The 19,595-nt window shown below is 44.6% G+C and overlaps 7 protein-coding genes across 7 annotated transcripts; 3 read left to right on the top strand and 4 right to left on the bottom strand.

Moving 5' to 3' along the window:
- Positions 1 to 3,085: 3,085 nt before the first annotated feature.
- On the top strand, positions 3,086 to 5,569 carry F4822DRAFT_440160 (F-box domain-containing protein; the record flags this gene model as incomplete). The annotated part of the gene is made up of 3 exons (XM_051462719.1): positions 3,086 to 3,470; positions 3,583 to 4,872; positions 4,925 to 5,569. The coding sequence occupies 3 exons, from the start codon at positions 3,086 to 3,088 to the stop codon at positions 5,047 to 5,049; spliced, it is 1,800 nt and encodes a 599-aa protein (XP_051309685.1). The 3' UTR covers positions 5,050 to 5,569.
- F4822DRAFT_417975 (DUF1769-domain-containing protein) lies at positions 5,555 to 8,041 on the top strand. The gene is made up of 2 exons (XM_051459492.1): positions 5,555 to 6,952; positions 7,069 to 8,041. The coding sequence occupies exons 1-2, from the start codon at positions 6,087 to 6,089 to the stop codon at positions 7,358 to 7,360; spliced, it is 1,158 nt and encodes a 385-aa protein (XP_051309684.1). The 5' UTR covers positions 5,555 to 6,086; the 3' UTR covers positions 7,361 to 8,041.
- A 450-nt stretch (positions 8,042 to 8,491) lies between these two features.
- F4822DRAFT_433857 (uncharacterized protein) lies at positions 8,492 to 8,944 on the bottom strand (the record flags this gene model as incomplete). The annotated part of the gene is made up of 4 exons (XM_051461903.1): positions 8,492 to 8,568; positions 8,622 to 8,795; positions 8,846 to 8,865; positions 8,931 to 8,944. The coding sequence occupies 4 exons, from the start codon at positions 8,942 to 8,944 to the stop codon at positions 8,492 to 8,494; spliced, it is 285 nt and encodes a 94-aa protein (XP_051309683.1).
- Positions 8,945 to 9,818: 874 nt separating this feature from the next.
- On the bottom strand, positions 9,819 to 11,377 carry F4822DRAFT_54886 (uncharacterized protein). The gene has a single exon (XM_051463646.1). The coding sequence runs from the start codon at positions 11,065 to 11,067 to the stop codon at positions 9,955 to 9,957; it is 1,113 nt and encodes a 370-aa protein (XP_051309682.1). The 5' UTR covers positions 11,068 to 11,377; the 3' UTR covers positions 9,819 to 9,954.
- A 109-nt stretch (positions 11,378 to 11,486) lies between these two features.
- F4822DRAFT_433855 (lytic polysaccharide monooxygenase) lies at positions 11,487 to 12,296 on the bottom strand (the record flags this gene model as incomplete). The annotated part of the gene is made up of 3 exons (XM_051461902.1): positions 11,487 to 11,773; positions 11,839 to 12,192; positions 12,245 to 12,296. 3 exons carry the CDS (start codon positions 12,294 to 12,296, stop codon positions 11,487 to 11,489), a joined length of 693 nt encoding a protein of 230 aa, XP_051309681.1.
- A 3,407-nt stretch (positions 12,297 to 15,703) lies between these two features.
- On the top strand, positions 15,704 to 17,413 carry F4822DRAFT_440158 (carbohydrate esterase family 15 protein; the record flags this gene model as incomplete). The annotated part of the gene is made up of 4 exons (XM_051462718.1): positions 15,704 to 16,053; positions 16,153 to 16,439; positions 16,532 to 17,045; positions 17,134 to 17,413. 4 exons carry the CDS (start codon positions 15,704 to 15,706, stop codon positions 17,267 to 17,269), a joined length of 1,287 nt encoding a protein of 428 aa, XP_051309680.1. The 3' UTR covers positions 17,270 to 17,413.
- F4822DRAFT_54871 (Zinc/iron permease) lies at positions 17,351 to 19,533 on the bottom strand. The gene is made up of 3 exons (XM_051463645.1): positions 19,086 to 19,533; positions 18,823 to 18,999; positions 17,351 to 18,749 (listed from the first exon to the last, which is right to left on the bottom strand). The coding sequence occupies exons 1-3, from the start codon at positions 19,108 to 19,110 to the stop codon at positions 17,593 to 17,595; spliced, it is 1,359 nt and encodes a 452-aa protein (XP_051309679.1). The 5' UTR covers positions 19,111 to 19,533; the 3' UTR covers positions 17,351 to 17,592.
- Between the last annotated feature and the right edge of the window lie 62 nt (positions 19,534 to 19,595).

Below are 19,595 nucleotides of genomic sequence, written 5' to 3'. Positions count from 1 at the left end.
GAAAGGCGGAACGATTTCGGTTTGCTAAATTCGCCTAGACGATATCTAAACGCTCGACAAGTTTCAACCACTCTACAGAGACTAGCCGTACTAGTAATCAAGTAGTCTCGAAAAGGAAGCTCAAAATTGGGAACGACCACGACATAAATAGTAGCGGCTCTCCAAATCCGGATCTCCAATGAGGAATATCCTTTCCCTTGGATATTAGTTGACTGCCGATGGCATCACGGGAACCTATTTCCGTTTGGCGAATTGTAATTCCGACTTATGTTAGTATTTGCTGATAACGAAGGAACTGGAGTCGCATTCGCATCCGGCTCTAGGTATGATGAGCAGGGGGGATTTGAAGCTCCGAAGATGCGCAGGTGACCGAGCGTTGTGCTGGCGGGATGCCAAGCATGGAGCGCAAAAAATGTTCCAATGCGCCAGACAAGCCCAGCTTAATACCAAGGTAGGTAGGTGCTTGGAATCAACGAATCTAGTCTGCACACGAGCATGGTCACGCCCTGCAAGCCTCATCGGAATGTTTGTAGCATTTGGTTCATGGTAACCTGTAAACCTTAGTAAATATAGCACACATGCCAAGAATCGACGCCGACTTGTTGCGTGGATACCTATACCTAGCAGTCTACCTAGGTAGGCATCTAGGAAGTATCTGGTAGGCGGTATAATAGCCCAAATCGATCTATAAAAAGATAGGCGAGTATCCACGACAGATCCTAGGATCCTAGAACTTCAATAGAATGAATATTAGTTGGTTTAAGGTAAGATCGTCGTGGCCTGGACCTGCATGATAATAATGATAATACATGATAATATCGAACAAATATACGGATAATTTCTGTGTGGAAAGAATCCCTACAAAATAAATCAGTTGAACAACTAGAAGGGAAGGCGGTTAGCGTAAGGGAGTGTCATCCTATACCATTACAAGGTACATATATGTACGATGAGAGTTATGATTGGTTTATTGATGCTTGCCTGCCGAGCATACGAAGGGAGATTTTCTCGGCTCTTCTTCTATTTTATTCAGAACGGCGTTGATGATCCCGGAGGTAATCGAGAGTAATCCAAGGGAGTAATCGAACAACATATCTAGATAGTTAACTTCCTGTAAGTTTGGAATGCAGCAATATCAAAGTTGTAGTTGTAATTTTGATCTCTTCTAGTTGATAATTCCGGTATCGTTGCATTTCTAGGTGTACCGTACCAAATTGGATCTATAGCCCGAGAAAGAACTTGTTCCTTGTCGCTACCCCCCTGGCTTTTTCCCATGACAGGAATGGGTAGCCGTTCCAATAGGGTCCAGGGTGTGTCCAGGGTGTATTTAGGGTGTAGTCAGATCGGATATCCTGCAAGGTGAGATACATAGAATTCGTGAAGCGAGGGGGATTTAGAGGGGTGGGTAGCTATCGGTGGTAGCGCATGGGTCCTGGGGTTGTTTGGTCTTGTCATTCTTGTCCTTCTCGTCATTCTTGTACCGATGGTCTGGAGGACTAGCCATATCTTGATGTCTGATCCGAGCGTGGAGGTTTGATACCAAGGTATTGTGATATTGTGATATGTGGTGTGATAGTGTCATCAATTTTGTGATGCGCCATAAGCTTCCTTTGTTTTCGCGGGTATTTTCCATTTCTGGTTTTGAGAGGAGGTTATCGTCGGTCGGGGGTTTGAATATGATACGATGATGATTGTTGAATTTGTTGTTGAAGAAATGAAAAATAAGGTACTTTCCTACTAATGAGGAAAGATGTTAATCACTAAACAAGGTACCTAATTCCCCGTATTATAGCATGATAGGTACATACCTAGGTAGGTAGGTACCTAAAGCTGTAGTAATAATTGCGGTGTAAATGGACCGAATTGTACCTTAAGATTGGCGGCTATAGCGTCTATATCCCTTGTAATTCCTGGCGTCTAGAAGCCTTAAGCCTGATGTTTTTGTAGGTACCTGCTAATTAGGATAACCGATCAGGCTTTCAAGGTTTTGATCATGTACTGAACCTTGAAAGATTTATAGGACCTTCCCGCGCCAACCCGGTGGGTCGTACATATTCCGTAGGTACATTAGGTTCTGTATGTACATTAGGTAGGAGCCAACAGAGGTTCCAAGGTTACTTGAATTTCCATGCACCGGCTCGGCTCCGGTTAGATCTCCTAGACCTTTTCTTAATCAATTCAATCAACTTCCATCAATCAATCAATTCATTTTGTACAGATTTGACACTGACACGAGCAAGCGAACAAGCAATAGCCCTGCTGGCATTAATTTGACCTATGAATATAAGATACATGTTTTTTTTTTCTTTTTGTTTCTTAGGCCAAGCTACCTTTTTGGCCTACCTACCTAATGTTGATAAATCGTGGAATCCCTTTCTTTTTTTCTTGAATTCTTTTTAAAAACATGCTACCTCCCGCCCGGACCAGACCCCCCAAATCCAAGCCTAAGCCCATGCCTAAAGCCTGGGTTCTTTCGAATACCAGTGCCAATACAAATTCAAGTACCAATTCAAAGACGGGTCGCAGTTCCAATTACAATGCTGGGCGGTCCCCGTTCGCAGAGCAATCAATCAGATCGATGATTTCGCTAATTCCAAATCCCGCTATTGGCCGTTTACAATTCTTCGTTTCCACTATATTACTTCTATTACTTCCCATACGGACGAATGAATCTTGGATATATCGGGTCTGAAACTGAAATACTGAAATATTTTTACTTACCCTTACCCTTACCCTTACCGTCATCATGATCACGGGTAACCTTCCTCTTCCTCTTAACCTTTGACTTTGATGGAACATCCAACCTCCGTCAACACCTCCGTCAACAATAATCCAGGATTGACCTTGTCAAGTATTCAAAACGGAACCAAACTTAATGATCGATTTAAATCAGGATTATTCAACGATCCCAGATCTCGTTTAATAAATCTATCTATTCTACCACCAATTTTCTAGGTCTTCCCACCCTCTCAGCTCTCCACCACGTGGCTTGTGACCCCGGTCAATTAGATCCTTCGAACCCCCCGATCTATTCGCTTGTGTCACTTACTTACGCCCGGGTCCCGCCGTGGACACCATAAGGAAAATGGTTGATGAAGATAGTGGGCGTGGTTGGAGTTCGAGGTCTCAGCCTACATCTCAATCTACAGCTGACCCTTCGTACGAACCTGGTTCTAGTTCCACCATCGCTCCAATAGACCCAACAGCTCCTACCACCCCAAGCGTTCCGATACAAGATGACAACGACGAAGCTTCCGGATCTGGATCTGGATCAAAATCAGTCGTGACGGTAAATATTCACAATCCTGCTGTCACTTATGGAGGACTTAATCCGGAAATTGAAGAAAATATTGATATTATCAAAGCCGTCTCTGGTGATGATACTATCCGTAATACACTTGCTTTCAACTTGTACGAGGATGATTTCGATGTGCCGGTAAAACGGCGTAGCGCAAGCGAAGCAGACCGAGGTTCGTGGATCCATGCCTCCCTCCCGCATACCAAAATTACGTCCCTACCAGGTTTCGTTAGCACAGGATTCAATGGATTCCAAAATCCCATTAACTAACCCTTGAATCATAGACCTAAGTCCTGTCAATTTATTCTCGGGCAAACAACTCGATACGAGCCCATTTCTCGATCTACCACCCGAATTAATCGATGCGATACTATCCTGGCTGACGCCATTGGAGTTAGCTACCGTTTCGGTAGTCTGTCGCGTGTTACGCGAACATGCAAATTCGGACGCACAATGGAAACAACATGTATTATCGAACCTTCCAGGAAACCGTGTATCTTCTCCCTACCCATGCGAAAATTGGCGTGAGCTGTATATATCACACGATCCATATTGGTTCCTAACGAAACATAAAATATGGTTTTGCGATCGAGAATTGACAGGTCAGGTAATTATTATTCGTTATGACGAACGACGGGGTTGTATTGAAGGGTACCAAATGCTTGCCACGCGAAATAGAGAGGGAAGCGAACCGTGGATTACCAACCAAGATGTTCATATTCATCATTTCGAGCCTACGGTCAAATTACATCTCGACAAGCCCATAATACAATTAAACGCCGACAGTCTTGAGAACATAATCCGTGGAAAGTCATCAGCTTTATCTCTTCGGCATTTCTTTTCAGAACAACCTATGCGTATTAATAATGGGACGGATCCTCGATTTACCAATTTTCTGCTCGCGAAACCGCTTAGTAAGACAGCCTTAGCCGGTCGGACGCAGAACGGATTTCCCCACGGTTATGTTTGGCCTCCGCCTGCGATTCCAGCTCGTCATCGTGTAACGGGTCAACCAGCAGGTGTTCATCCACTTGCGACATCTCTTAATTACACAAGGTCTACGGCAGCGATGTGGCAACCTCATGATCGTTCAGAGGCATCTGATCAAATCTTTCGTATTAGGCAATGGATGGAAATGGGTCCACCTACTCTTGGTGTACATTTCGCCGAAGAAGTTGTGACTTATTCTACTCTTGATCCCAGCTTATACACTCCAACAGCTGAGAAGCCTTGGAAAGGGATATGGGTTGGTGATTATAGTGGACATGGTTGTGAGTTTCTACTACTCAATCAACCGGAAGAGGAATACGAAAAGAACGAGGAACCATTAGAACGTCTCGAGGGTGAAACTGACGCTCAATTTGAAGAGCGTTTTAAACACGAGCGCGTATATCGTGGCCGGCTAGAAGCAATCAAGTTGACTGGTGATGCGAATGTACCAAGAGGCGAGTATACATTCGTCGCCGATGACTTGAGCGACAATGCATTCATTGGTATAGCTCAAGACCCACCTTTCGAGGGTTCTCGAATGGTAAAGAGTAGAGGTCATATCGCGCATATGGGATTTTATAACGGTGAGTTGCCGAACATCTGGATCGATTTTATGAGCCTGACTAACATATATAGATCGGTACATCGAATCACAATTAATCTTACTATCGCATAATCGCCTAGCACAATATTGGGTTGGATTTGGTCATATTAGCTACTTTGAGAGGGTTTATATTGACCAATTCCTCGTTCCCCAATAGTGGTTGGTATTCTAACGTATATACATCACTTCTAGGTACATAGGAACTCGAGGTACATATTGATACATGTCATAATTCAACACTCGGCCTGTTTCTTGCGATCAGGCGACATTAATATATCCTTTAATCTTTTTTACTTCTAGGTATCGTAACGGGGCCCATCGCTAGCGCTACGAGCGTCCCTCACTTCGTTCCTCATAGCGATCGACGAGATGGGACGATATTAATTGTTAAAGTTCGATTTTCATGGCCTATAATATCTAGACGGACACTTGGCTTATATCGTTACGTATCCTAGCTTAAGATCAATTATCACTAGACCTCCTAATAGGATAGTGATATCCGCCCCCTTCAAAGCGAGTCACGAGACATATGACATAACTCGCAGGAGATATTATTCAGGAGAAATTGGGCCCAATGAAAGCTACACCTACTCCTTGGTAGTTCATTTTCTCTGTTTCTAAGATATAACATCGCCAATTAATTACTAAATAATTCGAATTGGGCTGTTTCAATACGTAGTACCCAGGTACATAACATGCAGCATCACCCAATTGTAACCAACTGTAGTAAGCGACGTACTAGGACAGATTTGCTCTAGTTTGGGTAGATTTGGATCCATTAAACAAGCTATAGGCCTGTGCTCAAGCTTCTGCGCGTCAAGACTAATTTAGCGACGTCATCTACCATCATCAAAAATTCGAGACCCTGAATCTATAAGCGTTACATTCCAGCCTCATAACTTATTTTATTTTCCAACAGTCGATCAATTCGGTGTTCTTCAACTAGTAATAATTCTATGTTATACATCATATAGACCTTAACTCCAGGTCCACTATCCTCACCGACCCTCCAAAATACTACTTACAGCAATCAGGCAATCAGGATTGTCCTCGAGCGTCATCACTGCAGAATATTAGCGGCCTAAGGCTTGGTGGCGTTCTAAAAAAGGGAATAAAGTGCTCTTGTCTCGGAAAGCCATAGAAACCCGAATACGATTGACGGAGACGGGGAATTGTTAGTGGCCGTCCCACGCTATGGCTGAGAAATACATCATTCGAGTTACCGCCGGGTCAAACTACGACCTCGATCAACATGTCGTAGTGCCGGTTAACTCACACGAGCCAGTCAAGATCAGCAGTGATTTGATTGACGCTGAGCTGAATGTCCGTGTGCAAAATTACCATGGCTTGCCAAGGAACTCGCCTAATACATCTCCGTACTTCTCCTTGGAACCCCATGCCACCAATAAAGATCAATACAGCCTAGCAATCCGTTTCACACCCAAGAAGCCCAGTTCAGGTTCCAGGGCAGCTTCTATCGATCCATCAAGACCATCCTCAACGTCCAGCCCGTCACAAGGTCCCTCGTCTTCCCAAACATCATCTCTCGAGGATAGCGATGAAGATTCCGACGAAGAGGCAGGGAATGGTATCTCGGGTGAGGATCTCCAATTCGGTAATGACTTTGATCACCCCATTCGCGATCGTCTTCCACCCGGGTTTAGTTATGCCATGAACATCGTCAAATGGTGGATTGATCCCGGTCTCGAAGGCGACGCATACGCCGATAAGCCATATCTCTATGGTCCAGCTCTATCGTCTTTTAATGCCGTTCATGCGGGGCCTGGAGAATTCGATCCGGAAAAAGGCGGGTTATTTTTTGAAGAAGGTGGCGATGAGGAAGGGTTACGAGAACGGGATGATATCGGCGCTCCAGAAACAGCAAAAGACCGCATGAAATGGGCACTCAAACCAGCCAACAAGAGCCGATGGGTCTTCCGATACGACAAACCATATTGTCTCGACTTTTTCAATCCATATCTAGACTTCAATGAGTTCAGCCTTCGTCTCCCGGGCTTCACTTTGCCTATTATGAAGTATTGGGATGGTCAAAGTCTGAGGTAAGTCAACTCCACAAGCCCTAGCATTTCTCCCCTTGCCTATTTTTCTTGTTTACTCGCATCCACTCTACATCGTCGAATTGGTCATTTCTCATAGCGCCACCTTATTATCTTAGGTCCAAACCGAAGCGCTCACACACCCTTAGATACGTCCTGCGAAACCGATCAAGCGGCGACACATACTTAGTCATCGTATTCACGCTCTACCTCAAAGAGGATGTTAACGGGGATGGGTCACTCAAGCCAGCTGCCCTAGAAGCGACGAATCAGGACAAGGAGATGGCTAAGGAATCAGGAAGAATTGAAGCAGGTACCGAGGAAGTGAGCAAGGATGAGGATTATCAAGAAGCTCGGAAGCGATTCGAGAAATTAGATGTCAAATCTGATGAAGATGAGGGCGTGGATTAAATGATGTTGGATACCCCGATTACGCAGAGAATGAACTCAATTATAATCAATCTCAAGGCTTATGCACCTGTTAGGTCCCCGCTCGGATTCTTCATCGAAATACACGCCCTATTCTTTTCAACGCGGTATCGATATTCGACCAGTGTACGATATGGATGAGTGATATAATGTTAGAAAGAAGTACGGCTATAATCGATGGTTCAGTGCCGATTCTCTCGATAATTCATCTCAACATATGGGGGATCATGGCGGGGTACACGCTGAACGCCGCCACAAACTACAGTGGATTACAGCGCGCACACCCTATAATGCAGTGGCCCAACTGACTGCCAAATGTCCCATAAAATTCACTAACTCATAGCGCCTTTTGCACTTAATACCCCTTACAATTACAGCACTTTGCGACAGTTCGCCCCTTATTCAGTAGCTGTACGCAATTGAGCAGAAGTTGTCAACAAAATATCAAGCCATGCAGACATACGCCCCCAATCGATCCTACACGGCTCGTAGTTACTTCCGTCTACTTCTTCGACGTATTTCGATTATGCTCACATACGGAACAGCTGGTCGTTGTCAACCAAATTGCTACTTCCAGGTCAGTTCGCAATCATACAGCTAGAACGAAATCACAATGCCAATCATAAAAGTTAGGATTGATTATATTATTTTTGGGTAGATGCTAGAGGTCTAAGTATATATCCGCTAATAGCTCCTCGGTCAACGCCCTCCCCTATGACGATCTAGACAGCGATAGTACCTCCTAATGCCTCGCGTCGTGTAACCTTTCACCAACGCTTAGATGCTGATTCTCGGCAGTTCAGGGATATCCCTAGACGTATCAATAACTTCCGAAAAAGACCACCCTATCCTAGATGTAGGGACGAGAGTATTGTCGAACATCCCATCCGTGGGGATTAGCCCTCCTTATGAAACCTCTTCCTGGTCGAATTCCTGGCCCACCGCATGGCATCCCCCCCCCGCAAGCTAGCCTTGATCTCGCGGTCTTGCTCCTTCTCGGATGACTGTGGGCTCTGGGCCCCGTAAATTTCGAGCTGCGATTCGTTTCTTCTCGAGATGTCGACGAGTCTGAAGTGCAGCCCATCGTCGTAATATTATTGTTCGCATCTTTGTCTATAACCGTTTCTCTCGGGGTATCCCTGAAGAAGGGGATGGACCGGACCACCCAGGAGGCGGCTTCTTCAGCATTTCTAACATCAATTAGTTGAGAGTTCTATCCCACTATTAAGTGATCAATACGTACCCTCAAGTGTGATAATGATTGCGTTCAACCATAACCAAGGGAGGATATTCTTTGGGAGATTCTTGATCTCCTTCTGAGCTTCCTCAAGCAATTGTCTCATGGAACATTTTTGATCGAGGCGGATATCCACTATCATGTCTGCTTGTTCCATAAGAGTTAGGTGAGGTACCCAGTCTATTATATGTTAGTATAATTCATATAGGGAAATCGCGCGGGAGGTTTACCTCGATCAAAAACGAAGACACTACACCGCGATGTTAGTTATATCGTCTAGAAATACGCGTAATTAGGTAGGCAGAGTGAACATACCCGTCCCAAGACATCTTGATTCGTGTACTGTCTTGCGAGTGTGAAATCGATTTTCGGTAGTTGGAAAGCAAAGGTTATAGTGCTTTTAGAAAATATGAGATCCTAGTGATATTCTGTCATTGTATTGACGTGCTAGGAAGCTTGTAAGGTAAGAACGGTACAGAAGTGAATGGTATGGTTGAAGAAGAAGTCGCAGTCAGGGGGTTGTAGTTTGTCAACACATATACTCCCATTTTAGGAGTCAGCAGGTAGAATCAGCATTCAGTTTGATCTAATATATTTTACCTTTAATTGTTTGAATTCTGATTTCAGACTATCTACAGTGCCTTGACCTCGAACACATGACCTATCAATGGCGGGCCGGATCATTGACACGGTCCCGTCTAGGTTGTCACTCGAGAGGGTTTGGCGGTTCTTGCTTTGATACTGTCTTTAAGAGAGCTTGGACGACTTAGTAGAACCAATGAGATGTCTTTGTAGGTTAATATAGTATTCATCCAATACTAGTTTTTGTTTGTGCTCGACTAGTGTACACCCAAATAGCTTGGACCATAAATCATCTGAAAATACAACAGTGTATTTTAGCATGCTATTAAGCTCGAAGCTCGGACCCAGCTAACTTCGATATTGAATTCAAACATGTGGTTTTCTAGTCGATTCAGCAAGCTTGAACTATTCAATACAGTCTGTGTGCCACCTTGGATACGACTCGTGACAGATTTCACAGTAGAGAATGCTGATGATAAACATCAAGAGCGGCCAGCGGTTACTTGTAGTTTGCTAGTACTGGCAATGGATGTAATCAAAAGGTATGTCTCTAATGTCTCGAGAAACATTGGAAGCAGAAGTAAAGAACGACAAGATGGAAACCAGGTAGTAAGATACAGATCACCGTTGCACCTAATGAATTAAATCTTAGTTTGTCTGCAGGTCTATGGCTTTTGAACTCCAAGTGACTAAAGACAACCAACTGACAAGATGTAGCCTTTTCCGAATACCCATGATAAACTGACAATATTCTGTATCACATCACGATCCCTTTCACGTAGTCTACAGCGACTCCAGATACCATCCATTCTTCTACCGTAGTCAAATAACTCCAATGTAATATCATCCATCTACCATTTGTACCTTTGGTTCTGCAAGGATGAAAAACAATGGCCTCAGTATTTGGCGAATGCCGGAGAGCCAGGAAAGTTGGTGAGACTGCAGCCATCGGATTTCCTTGAAATGGTTGAAAATATGAACCCCGTGGTAATCTTTTTAGAGAGGAAGGTAGTTCGTCGTTGGTAGTAGATGATATACTCCATCCCTGATCAACCTCATCATATTCATATTCCCTTCTAGCCCTCACACACAGTTTGTCCTCAGATACCACAATCATATCCATAGCTGATGGATTACTCGGGTTGGGACTGTAGATACATGCCGGGCCATAAGAATCGGGGATATGACATCCCCAGTCCCAATCTCCTTCATCCGTGAAATAGAATTCGTTAATTCCATTAGGAAATGGTATCAGTGCCTTCAAACGCTTCTCGGCGTCTTGATATAGACAAGCTGGCCCGATAGCACCATCTGTAATTTTTATGCATAACTTCCACTGGTAACATCTACCCCTCGGGTCTCGATCGGATTGAGGGCAACGATAATGTAGAATTTCTCGTTTGTCGGTAAGTACAGCCGTCTCTAGAGTAGTTCCTTCGTACGTGTTTCCAGAGGGAAGATTACTTTGATAAATAGGAGCTGCAGCGAAAACGACCACTTTCCCGTATATTTTGTGTTCTTGTTCATTTATCGTAGCCGAAAGCTTCCAGGTACCGTTCTCTTCCGATGTATCCTCGCTTTCGGTGAAGGGGAGTGTATTGTTGCGTGTATAGTGTCTTAGAAGTCCGTTTTCCTCGAGAACTATAACTTCAAAGTCACCATGTTGTTGACCTAGAACCCTTTGAGTGGAATTTTGAATGATGGAGCCCCCTGAATGGGGATCTCTCGAGATAATCTCTCCAGCACACCATTCCCCATTCTGATTATTTCTGTAGAAGTTGATTAGCGTGCGTTTTTCTGTTTTCCCTTGGCAAACGAAGCCAATGACTGCTTCTAAATATCCGAAGGAAGATTGGCAAAGACGATTCATAATAGTCAAAGATACCTAGGTGCGTAAGTAACTGTAAATATTCCACTTGGGTTCAAATATCTTGATTGAGATAGATGACACGCGAGCGACCGCGGTTGTGATTGAGTCGCTCAAGTCAACACCCAGCAATGACTACAGAAATTTGGTGGGATTGCAATTTTTTTGTTATTACGCAGGTTCCCGATAGCTAGACGTATTCTAATTAGGCGTGTTACAGGGCCTCTTACAGTATATAGAGCCCTATAATTACATCACGCCCAATAGATAGGCCCAAAGTCACGTAGTACAAGAATATTTCCAGCTTCTATCATCGAATCAACTTGACATGAGATCACATCATTTTCTACAGTAATGATCATGATTGGCCGATAACGATCGTTAATTTATTCGCGTACGCACATATTGGTGCCTAGATCCATCTAACCACTCCATACAGCAGGTCCAGGAGGAACGTAAGAGTCGGCGGTAATGGCACCAAGATTGACGAGAATACCCGGGTCATTGGCACTATATGCACCTGGAAATGCGACGAGGGGTCCAGGCGTACCGTTACCTCCACCAGTTATCTTGATCTGGGTGCAGGCAAGGTAAAACTGAGCTCCGTTGGGTCGGTTGGCTAGATGAAGGGCAATTTGCTCCACGCGAAGGAGGTATTCACCATCAGGGGTAGCAGCGGGGATAGTGGCGTTCGTCAAAACGTACGTATCTAAAAATGGTTAGCTATCCGTTTTAACCTCATTTTTATTTTGTTTCATTCAAGTTGAGACCTACTCTGTGCGGGCCAAGTGAGTTGCTTGTTGCTGTCCATAGTAGGAGTTGTGGTGTGAATCTTGAACCAAACATTTCCAGAGCCATCCCAGTTGGATGCACTCTTTCCTTCAGGAACCTTGGCAAGATAGTACTGAGTAGGACCTGGATGGTTGACTTGCTGGGTCGAGATGTAGTGGATAGTTGCTCCAGCCGGAACGGTAGCGATGTTGGAAGCAGTTTGAGAAGAGTAACAGCGAATATCACCGCTTGCGGCCGACTCAACCCCCGTCTTGCTGTCGGCATTCTTTGTGCGACGTGTAGCCCACCAATCCGCTTCCTCGGACTTGCCATTAATGACAAGTCTTGGGAACGTGTCTAAAACAAGTTAGCAGCTGTTGTCAGAATTTAATGCACTAGAAATACATACAATGGGCTTGCACTGCCGTAGCGGCGAGTAGGAGGCCTGTAAGGAACTTCATTTTGACTGCTTGATTGAGAAAAGGAAAGGAGTGAGCTAGATCGACAGCCACGGATAGAATCGCACGCGATTATATGCGATTCGGTCTCGGCCTAACTATACCGTAATATAAAAAAAGATGTAGTGATGTTAATCTAGTACATATTTGGTCACGCCTTATTCTGCATCGATCATCTCCGAATACTCTTGGATTTCGTCCCCTTGGGACAAACGTCATTGTTTTTCCGACCTATGATATCCTTCCCGGCTAATATCCAAGCCCTGCTAGGATATATTTATTCTACCTATACATCTAGTCGATCTCGGCATTGAAAAATAGAAACGCGGGGAGCCTTGATGATAACATCAAGTAGGCAATTGCGGGTATTTGTAATGATTAGCATAGTACTTAAATAATTTTTCGACATCTTGTATCATCAGCAGCCTCTATGCCACCTAATTCTTAAACCAACTTCAATTAAACTAATGTAACGTACAAGTTCTCATTCTAATAGCTATAGGGGTGAATGTTGTAAGTTGTCAGAATTGATTGAAAGGGGCACGGGATATGGGTACTGATTGGCCAATCAGAATAAGCCCCTGATAAGGAGGTGGCCTTCGGGGGTATCACGTGACCAAGTCCTTAAACGCCTTCAACGTCTTTGTTCTCTCACTTCTTACCGCCGTCATACTAAAGTTTCAACTCTAAATCATTTACAGTAGGTTTCGGCTTTGCCCATATTTTCGTTCTATTTTACTTAGAATAATGTCAATTTTCTAGTTGCCGAACGGATCATAAGACCTAATAGCAAGATTCATAGCTTATTGTCCAGTGAAACGTCATTTTACCGATATTTCTAATATTATAACTATTCTATGCCTCAGATAGTTCATATATATCCATAATATGCTTATGACCTTTGCCAGCCCTTGTTCCGGGTCCTAGAGAAAAAGACAACGTAACATGGTTGACATAGCGCCGAAGCCACATAAATCAATTTAAAGTTAAGAAATATGAGACTCCGTGTTAACTTCTGTAGTCTAGTTTAGAGTTATTCTTATTGCTCTGATATAAACGTGGCATAAATCACGAAAGGTGCGCAACTCCTATGTGAGCTAGAATGCAAGAAGAATTAGGGACTAAACCTCAAGATCCTCGTCAATAACATAAAAGTGCATGGTGCGTGCCTAAATTTTTTCGCGGTCTTTTTGGGCCATGAAAAGCTTAATGCTCATCCATGGATTTTGAATAATCCATTGTGGTAATCGATGCCCTAGGATGGCTCATTCCAATATTTTGAGGCACAGATAAGGACCAAGCTGTAATGGTTTAAACCTAAAAAAATCTGCCAACCATCTGGATAACTTTTTTTAGAAAATGAATCTCCCTAGAAAAAATCATTCAGTACAAAATTTAATAAGAAGCCAATCAGATATTTTTTAAGTACAGTTCCCGTCAAATCAGTCAGGTACTGACATACGCACGTATTCTAAGGTAAAGTTTACGATTTTCTCTAGCACAAGTGATCCTAAATTCCCCATCTCTACCCTATTTATAGCTGACCTCTCCTTGTTCTTACACATCCAACAGTTACAAATTCGACAACTGCTAAACAATTTTCTAGTTTCGATTTGTCTCAAACTACTACGACTTCTCCATTAATTAAATTCGTTGTTAAATTCAGATACACCCTTTTCCCACTACAAAATGTCTACCCAACGTCGAAGTAGATATAACCAAATACTATCATTTGTCTTACAAAGTTTAGACGACGATGATGAACCCGTCACCTACCAAGAAAATTCACGTTTCACCACATATGGGTCCCCGAAAGACGACGATGTGGAGATGACAGACATAGACGATGTCGATCCTGACATCGAGATGGTGGACGCTCCTCTCGAGATATTTACATATCCGGTCGAGATGGATTGGACTCCAGACTATCCGCAATACTGGTTCTCGATGGATCTCGACTAGCCAATTTGTTTAAACTTCATACCCTCTTGATGTCGTCTAGCCTTCCCACCATACGCCTTCCATCCGAAAAGTCTATCGAATCAACAAAACACAGTAACTCCGAAGGCTACATGAGGCTTTCCTTGGAGTCAAAAAAAAAAAAAAAGGAAGCGACGGCTTTGAATCAAAGAGCGATAGCGAATGTCGATGAACACCCGACAACCCTGGACAGAACCAGGGTTTCAGTCTCGATAAGTGGCCCGAGGTACGAATAAACCATCAATGAAGCAAAAACTTCGGAGAATACGACCAAACCCGCTCTTGGAGATATCCAAGTTGCCGGCTCGGTTCCCGAACACCTCATACTTCGGATCTAGTATCATAAGTGATACATGTAAGTCTATCCTATATACAGAACGAGGAGCCGAGATTAACTTTCGAAGTTTCACAACCCTCGAGAGCAGCCATTTCCTAGGAAACTCCTCTGAATTGGAAATGTCAGGGCCAGAGCGTTTTGTTGGTTTTTATAGCGCGTTCACATGTTAGAATTGTGGTCATTCATGTATACTAGATCACACTGTCGTTTGTATAGTATCGAAATGAGGCTTGAACATGACTGGTTATTGAAACGCCTAGATACTTGAATATAAACCCGATACATATATTAGTTTGTGCCTTCTGGCCTCTTGATTGTCGGAATCGTCTCGATTGTTGTAGTTGATCACGTGACATCCCCGAGAGTAACCTTCCAACTGATGACTAATGATCGTAGCAATGTTACATGACTAAGCAGGATCGTGATGTTAGATGACATAAAATGATATGTACGACCCCAACAAAGAGTTTAGGTGTACAATGTTGAATGGAATAGGTGAATTCTAGCTGATCGTTTATTAAAAATAGTTTCCCCACATTCGGTTCAACCCTAGGTATGTTGATAACCGTATTGGGGTTCGCCGGCTAAAGTCTTGATATCACCCTAGAGGGTCTAGCCTCTTGATATCTTTCAAGATGTCAACAGGTGGCTTGATTTAGTTTCCGGAATGGGTTCATTTTCCTCTGACCAACCCAACGGGACAACTTCTAATAGGTAGATAACTTCTAGAAACGACCGGTGAAAAGGGTGGCCTAATTATGATCGAAAACCTATTAATGCAATGAAAAAATGATAGGAAAGCATTATCAACAGATAGAGATTTAAAAATATCAAACATTGATCAACTCCAGGATAAGTCAATCATGTTACCAAAAATACCCGGTTAGCTATCTCGGGGTAGCGGCAATATCGATGTACGGCAAGGAGGCCCAGGTTCCGGGAGAAGGCCGATGTCACCTCGCCGTTTCACGCGTGGAGGGCGATGGGATCATATATTAACTCTTTGTAGCCTCCAAGAGGTTCTTATGAACTTATGTTCTCGATCCCTTAGCATTTTCTATTCGCGTTTAATGTAGAGGGACCGTTGCCCAACATGTCGTTCTCTAAATGTGCCGCTATCGTCGGCGCCGTCGTTCTTCCATGGTTAGGAGCAGCAATTCCCGCAGCGCCAGCGCCGGCAGCAGCACCGGTAGCTCCGAGAGCCGAATGTGCTCCGGTTCCGTCCGCGGGGAAGTATCCCACATGGCAGCAGCTTCCAAAGCAGACAACACTTCCGGATCCTTGGTTACCGCTAGCATATACGACGACCGATAGCGAAGGTGGTGACGCAGCGACATTCCCGGCCGATGTGATGGCAGGAAAGGGAAAGAACCGAATTCAAACTCCTGAAGAGTGGTACCAATGCCGACAACCCGAGATCCTACAGATGTTGCAAGAGTACCAGTAAGTCCGCTAGCATCGCTTGGTTCTAAACAGAGAAGGAATAGTCTCCTCGTCCTCCAACGGTAACGACTATCCCAAAATCTGACGATGAAATGGTAGATACGGTTACTACCCGGACCACTCAAAGGAAACGGTCAAGGCGACACGAAGCGGTAACACGGTCAACATCGAAGTAACGGCGGGCGGAAAGACGGGCAAATTCAGCGCGACACTAGCCCTGCCCTCGGCTAGCCCGGCTCCTGTGGTCATCAACATTGGCGGCATGACCAACCAACCGTACCTACAAGCCGGTATTGCTGTCGTCGGCTTCGATTATACCCGCGTCGCGGCCGATAGTAACGCTAAGACGGGGGCGTTCTGGGATATTTATAAGGGCGAGGATATCGGTATGTTCTGTTTATCATCTCGTGCCGAGAATACCCGAAGTAAAGAGTATTTCGGAAAAAAGTTGCGGAGCTAATAATTCGATTTGTTGTAGGCGTCCTTACAGCATGGGCCTGGGGCTTCCACCGTGTTCTCGACGCGCTCAACGCTACTGTCCCCGAAATCGATAGCACACGCGTCGGCGTAACAGGATGTTCACGTCTCGGTAAAGCAGCTCTCGCAGCTGGTCTCCTCGATACGCGTATCACATTGACGATGCCAATGAGTAGCGGAGTACAAGGATTAGGGCCGTACCGATACCATGGACTAAGTGGACAGGATGAGACGCTAGAGAACAGTAAGAGTGGTGCTGGCTGGTGGACGGATGCGACATTGGGCACTTTCGTTAACCACGCCGAGAACTTGCCATACGACGCTCATACCATCGCTGCTGCTATCGCGCCTCGTGCCCTCGTTATCGATCAGGGTACTGGTGATCAATTCACGAATTCGAAGGGTACTGCTGTTGTGGTGTATCCGGCTGCTAAGTTGGTATATGACTGGCTAGGTGTTAGCGATCAGATTGCGATGTCTGTTCGTGGTGGTGGTCATTGCGATATGAGTGGATTGTAAGTACTCGCCTTTTCTCTTTTGCTTCCTCCGAGTTCCTTAGCCTTCTGTCAATTTGATTAATTTCGATGCTAACTTCTGCCACAGTAACAGTGTTCTTCCCTTCGTAACAAAGGTTCTTCAGAATCAAACCATCACCAAAGATTATAACGACCTTGGTAGCTACGGCTCCCCGATGACGACGACATATCCTTGGGCCACAGCAGTTCCCAAGGCAGCTTGATTCATAAAAAAACGGTGTTGGGACGTGTTAGGGATTCCATTATGTAAAAAGATCCATGCTGGCAAAATAGGGACTCCTTCAAAATCAATTGTGCTTGGTATCTACACGAAAATCAATGATGTGACTTGACCATAACGCCCCAAGTCCTGAAATCGGCTTCCTAGAGTAAAATGACCTATGGAGAAGTGAAATATCAGAGTATCTAGGGAGAAACCATCTATAGCTCTCATGCAACCTTTGCGACCTTGCAAATACACCCTTTCCTATAATTTTCCGAAAACGCCGTCGTTAAAAATCAAATTCGTAAATAGTTGGCGAGGTCATTACGCGAAAGCGCCGACTAAAGCCATGAGCATAGCCCCCGCAAATACGGCCAGGCCTGCGTTTCTCCGTTTCGTACCCTTTAGTGATTTGTAGCTCTTCTCGGTAAGGAAATCTTCGGCGAGAAGTTGTACCAGACCCGCGAATAGTAAAAGGCCGCTCGAGATAGCGTTCATAAAACCAACCATAAGCAGACCTGTCTGACTGAGAGGATCATACAATCTGTGTACGGCGAGACCAATGGCCTGGCCAATGGGAGTAGTAAGCCCATATGCCAAAACCATGAGCCAAGGACGCACGGAGGCGCGTGGGAACTGAATCGCGGCGATACGAGAACCTAGAGCAAGACCTTCGAATGTTTGATGGAAGGCGATGGCGACGAGAAAGACAACAAACGGAGGGCCAGTGGCAACCGATACAGCCATGCCTATGAACACACTATGGAATAGAATACCAGCCTCCAGTAGCATGCATTGAAGCATCAGTCGCTTTTGTTCCTCAGCTGTAGGAGGACCTTGAATCGCTGTAGATTCAACATGTCGATCCACATGGCCATTTCCTCCAATATGTGTAAGGGGTCTTGCGTCATCGTCGTTATTAGGGTCGAGTTCGTCTAAGTTAAGATCAAGATCCTCGTCATTGTCTTCGCTATTACGACCAAAACTTCTAGTCTTATCAGGTGATGTCGTGACGATAGTAGGCGTAGATTCGGGAAGTGGTGAAACATCTGCCATGAGGCCTTGACTAGCACCGACATCGTTGAGGGCAATATCCGCGGGACGATGACTGGTAGCTCTCTTAGCTGCTAACCCACCATTTGTATGGCCATTATGGTTTGATCCATCGGTATCATCGTCTTCGAATTCCCAGGCATGATTATGAGAATGAGAATGGCCGGCACCCCTTGTCGTAAGGTAAGATTCCAATGTTACAACAACCAAAACTGATACCATTGCAACAAATCCGGCCATAGGTTGATATCCTTCGCTAAATAGAGGCGGAAGACAAGGATCGGTTAGGGAGAGGAAAGCGGTCGGAAGTAGATGGACAAAGGCGGTCGCGATTAGGACACCGGTACCGAAATGTTGGCTAATGAAGACGATAGTGTTGGCTCGACGGCTTTTGGCAGATTGTCGGGAGAAGAGAGGAAAACCGCAGGCTAGATATTCCCATGATCATCAGCTAAGTTGACTCGTGGAAGTAGACATCCCATCATCACTTCGGGATCTTACCGAGAATACTAAGAGTGAGAATCAAGAATAGGGCAAAAATGTGTAACGGGGTATCATATGCACCGCGATCTCCTGAACCACAAGCCGGCTTCTCGGCAGCCATGGAATTGCTTCCGCCATGTCGTCGCGATAGTTCGGCAATGAGCTGATCAGTGGGAATTGATGCCCAGGAATGCTCTAGAATGATAGAATTCGAGTTAGCAAGTCAAGATAAAGTCACAAAGAGGATTTCGACTGAAAATAAAGTGGAATAGGATACATACCTCCCTGGTTGGACATCGTTATCATGTAGTAGCGTTATTAACGACGTAACAGCAACGGAAGGCTGAAAATAATTTACATAAAATTACAATAAAAAGGCAATGACAATACCGGCATCATCACGACAAGTCTAAAGTCATCAATAAGTTGGTATGTTAAAATTGAAGTGTCGGCGCAGAACTACGTCGTGAAACGCGTCAAGATCATTGTTCCTAATTTGGTTAAAAGAACAAGTTGGAGTTCCATTATTCCCAAGTTCCCGGCGTCGAATCTAGGCAAGGCCGCTAAAAGAGCCGCTAGGTATTAGGTATTAGGGATTAGGGATGACGCTGCTAAGAAACAAGGGATAATAAGGTAATACATGTAGCATTGGTGGGGTCCGTTTAAACGCCGGTAAAATACACACCGAGATATCCGTCCCTAAAGACATTTGAACGCTAGAAAAAGATACAAGCTGTCCATCCTAACAACAACCAACACATTACCTATGTAGGTGAGCATATTTAATGCCA

The sequence above is a fragment of the Hypoxylon trugodes genome, assembly GCF_022578975.1.
Source record: "Hypoxylon trugodes strain CBS 135444 unplaced genomic scaffold F4822scaffold_10, whole genome shotgun sequence".
Taxonomy (NCBI): Eukaryota; Fungi; Ascomycota; class Sordariomycetes; order Xylariales; family Hypoxylaceae; genus Hypoxylon; species Hypoxylon trugodes.
Note: the sequence above shows the minus strand (reverse complement) of the source record. Positions and strands in the feature narration are given on the sequence as shown.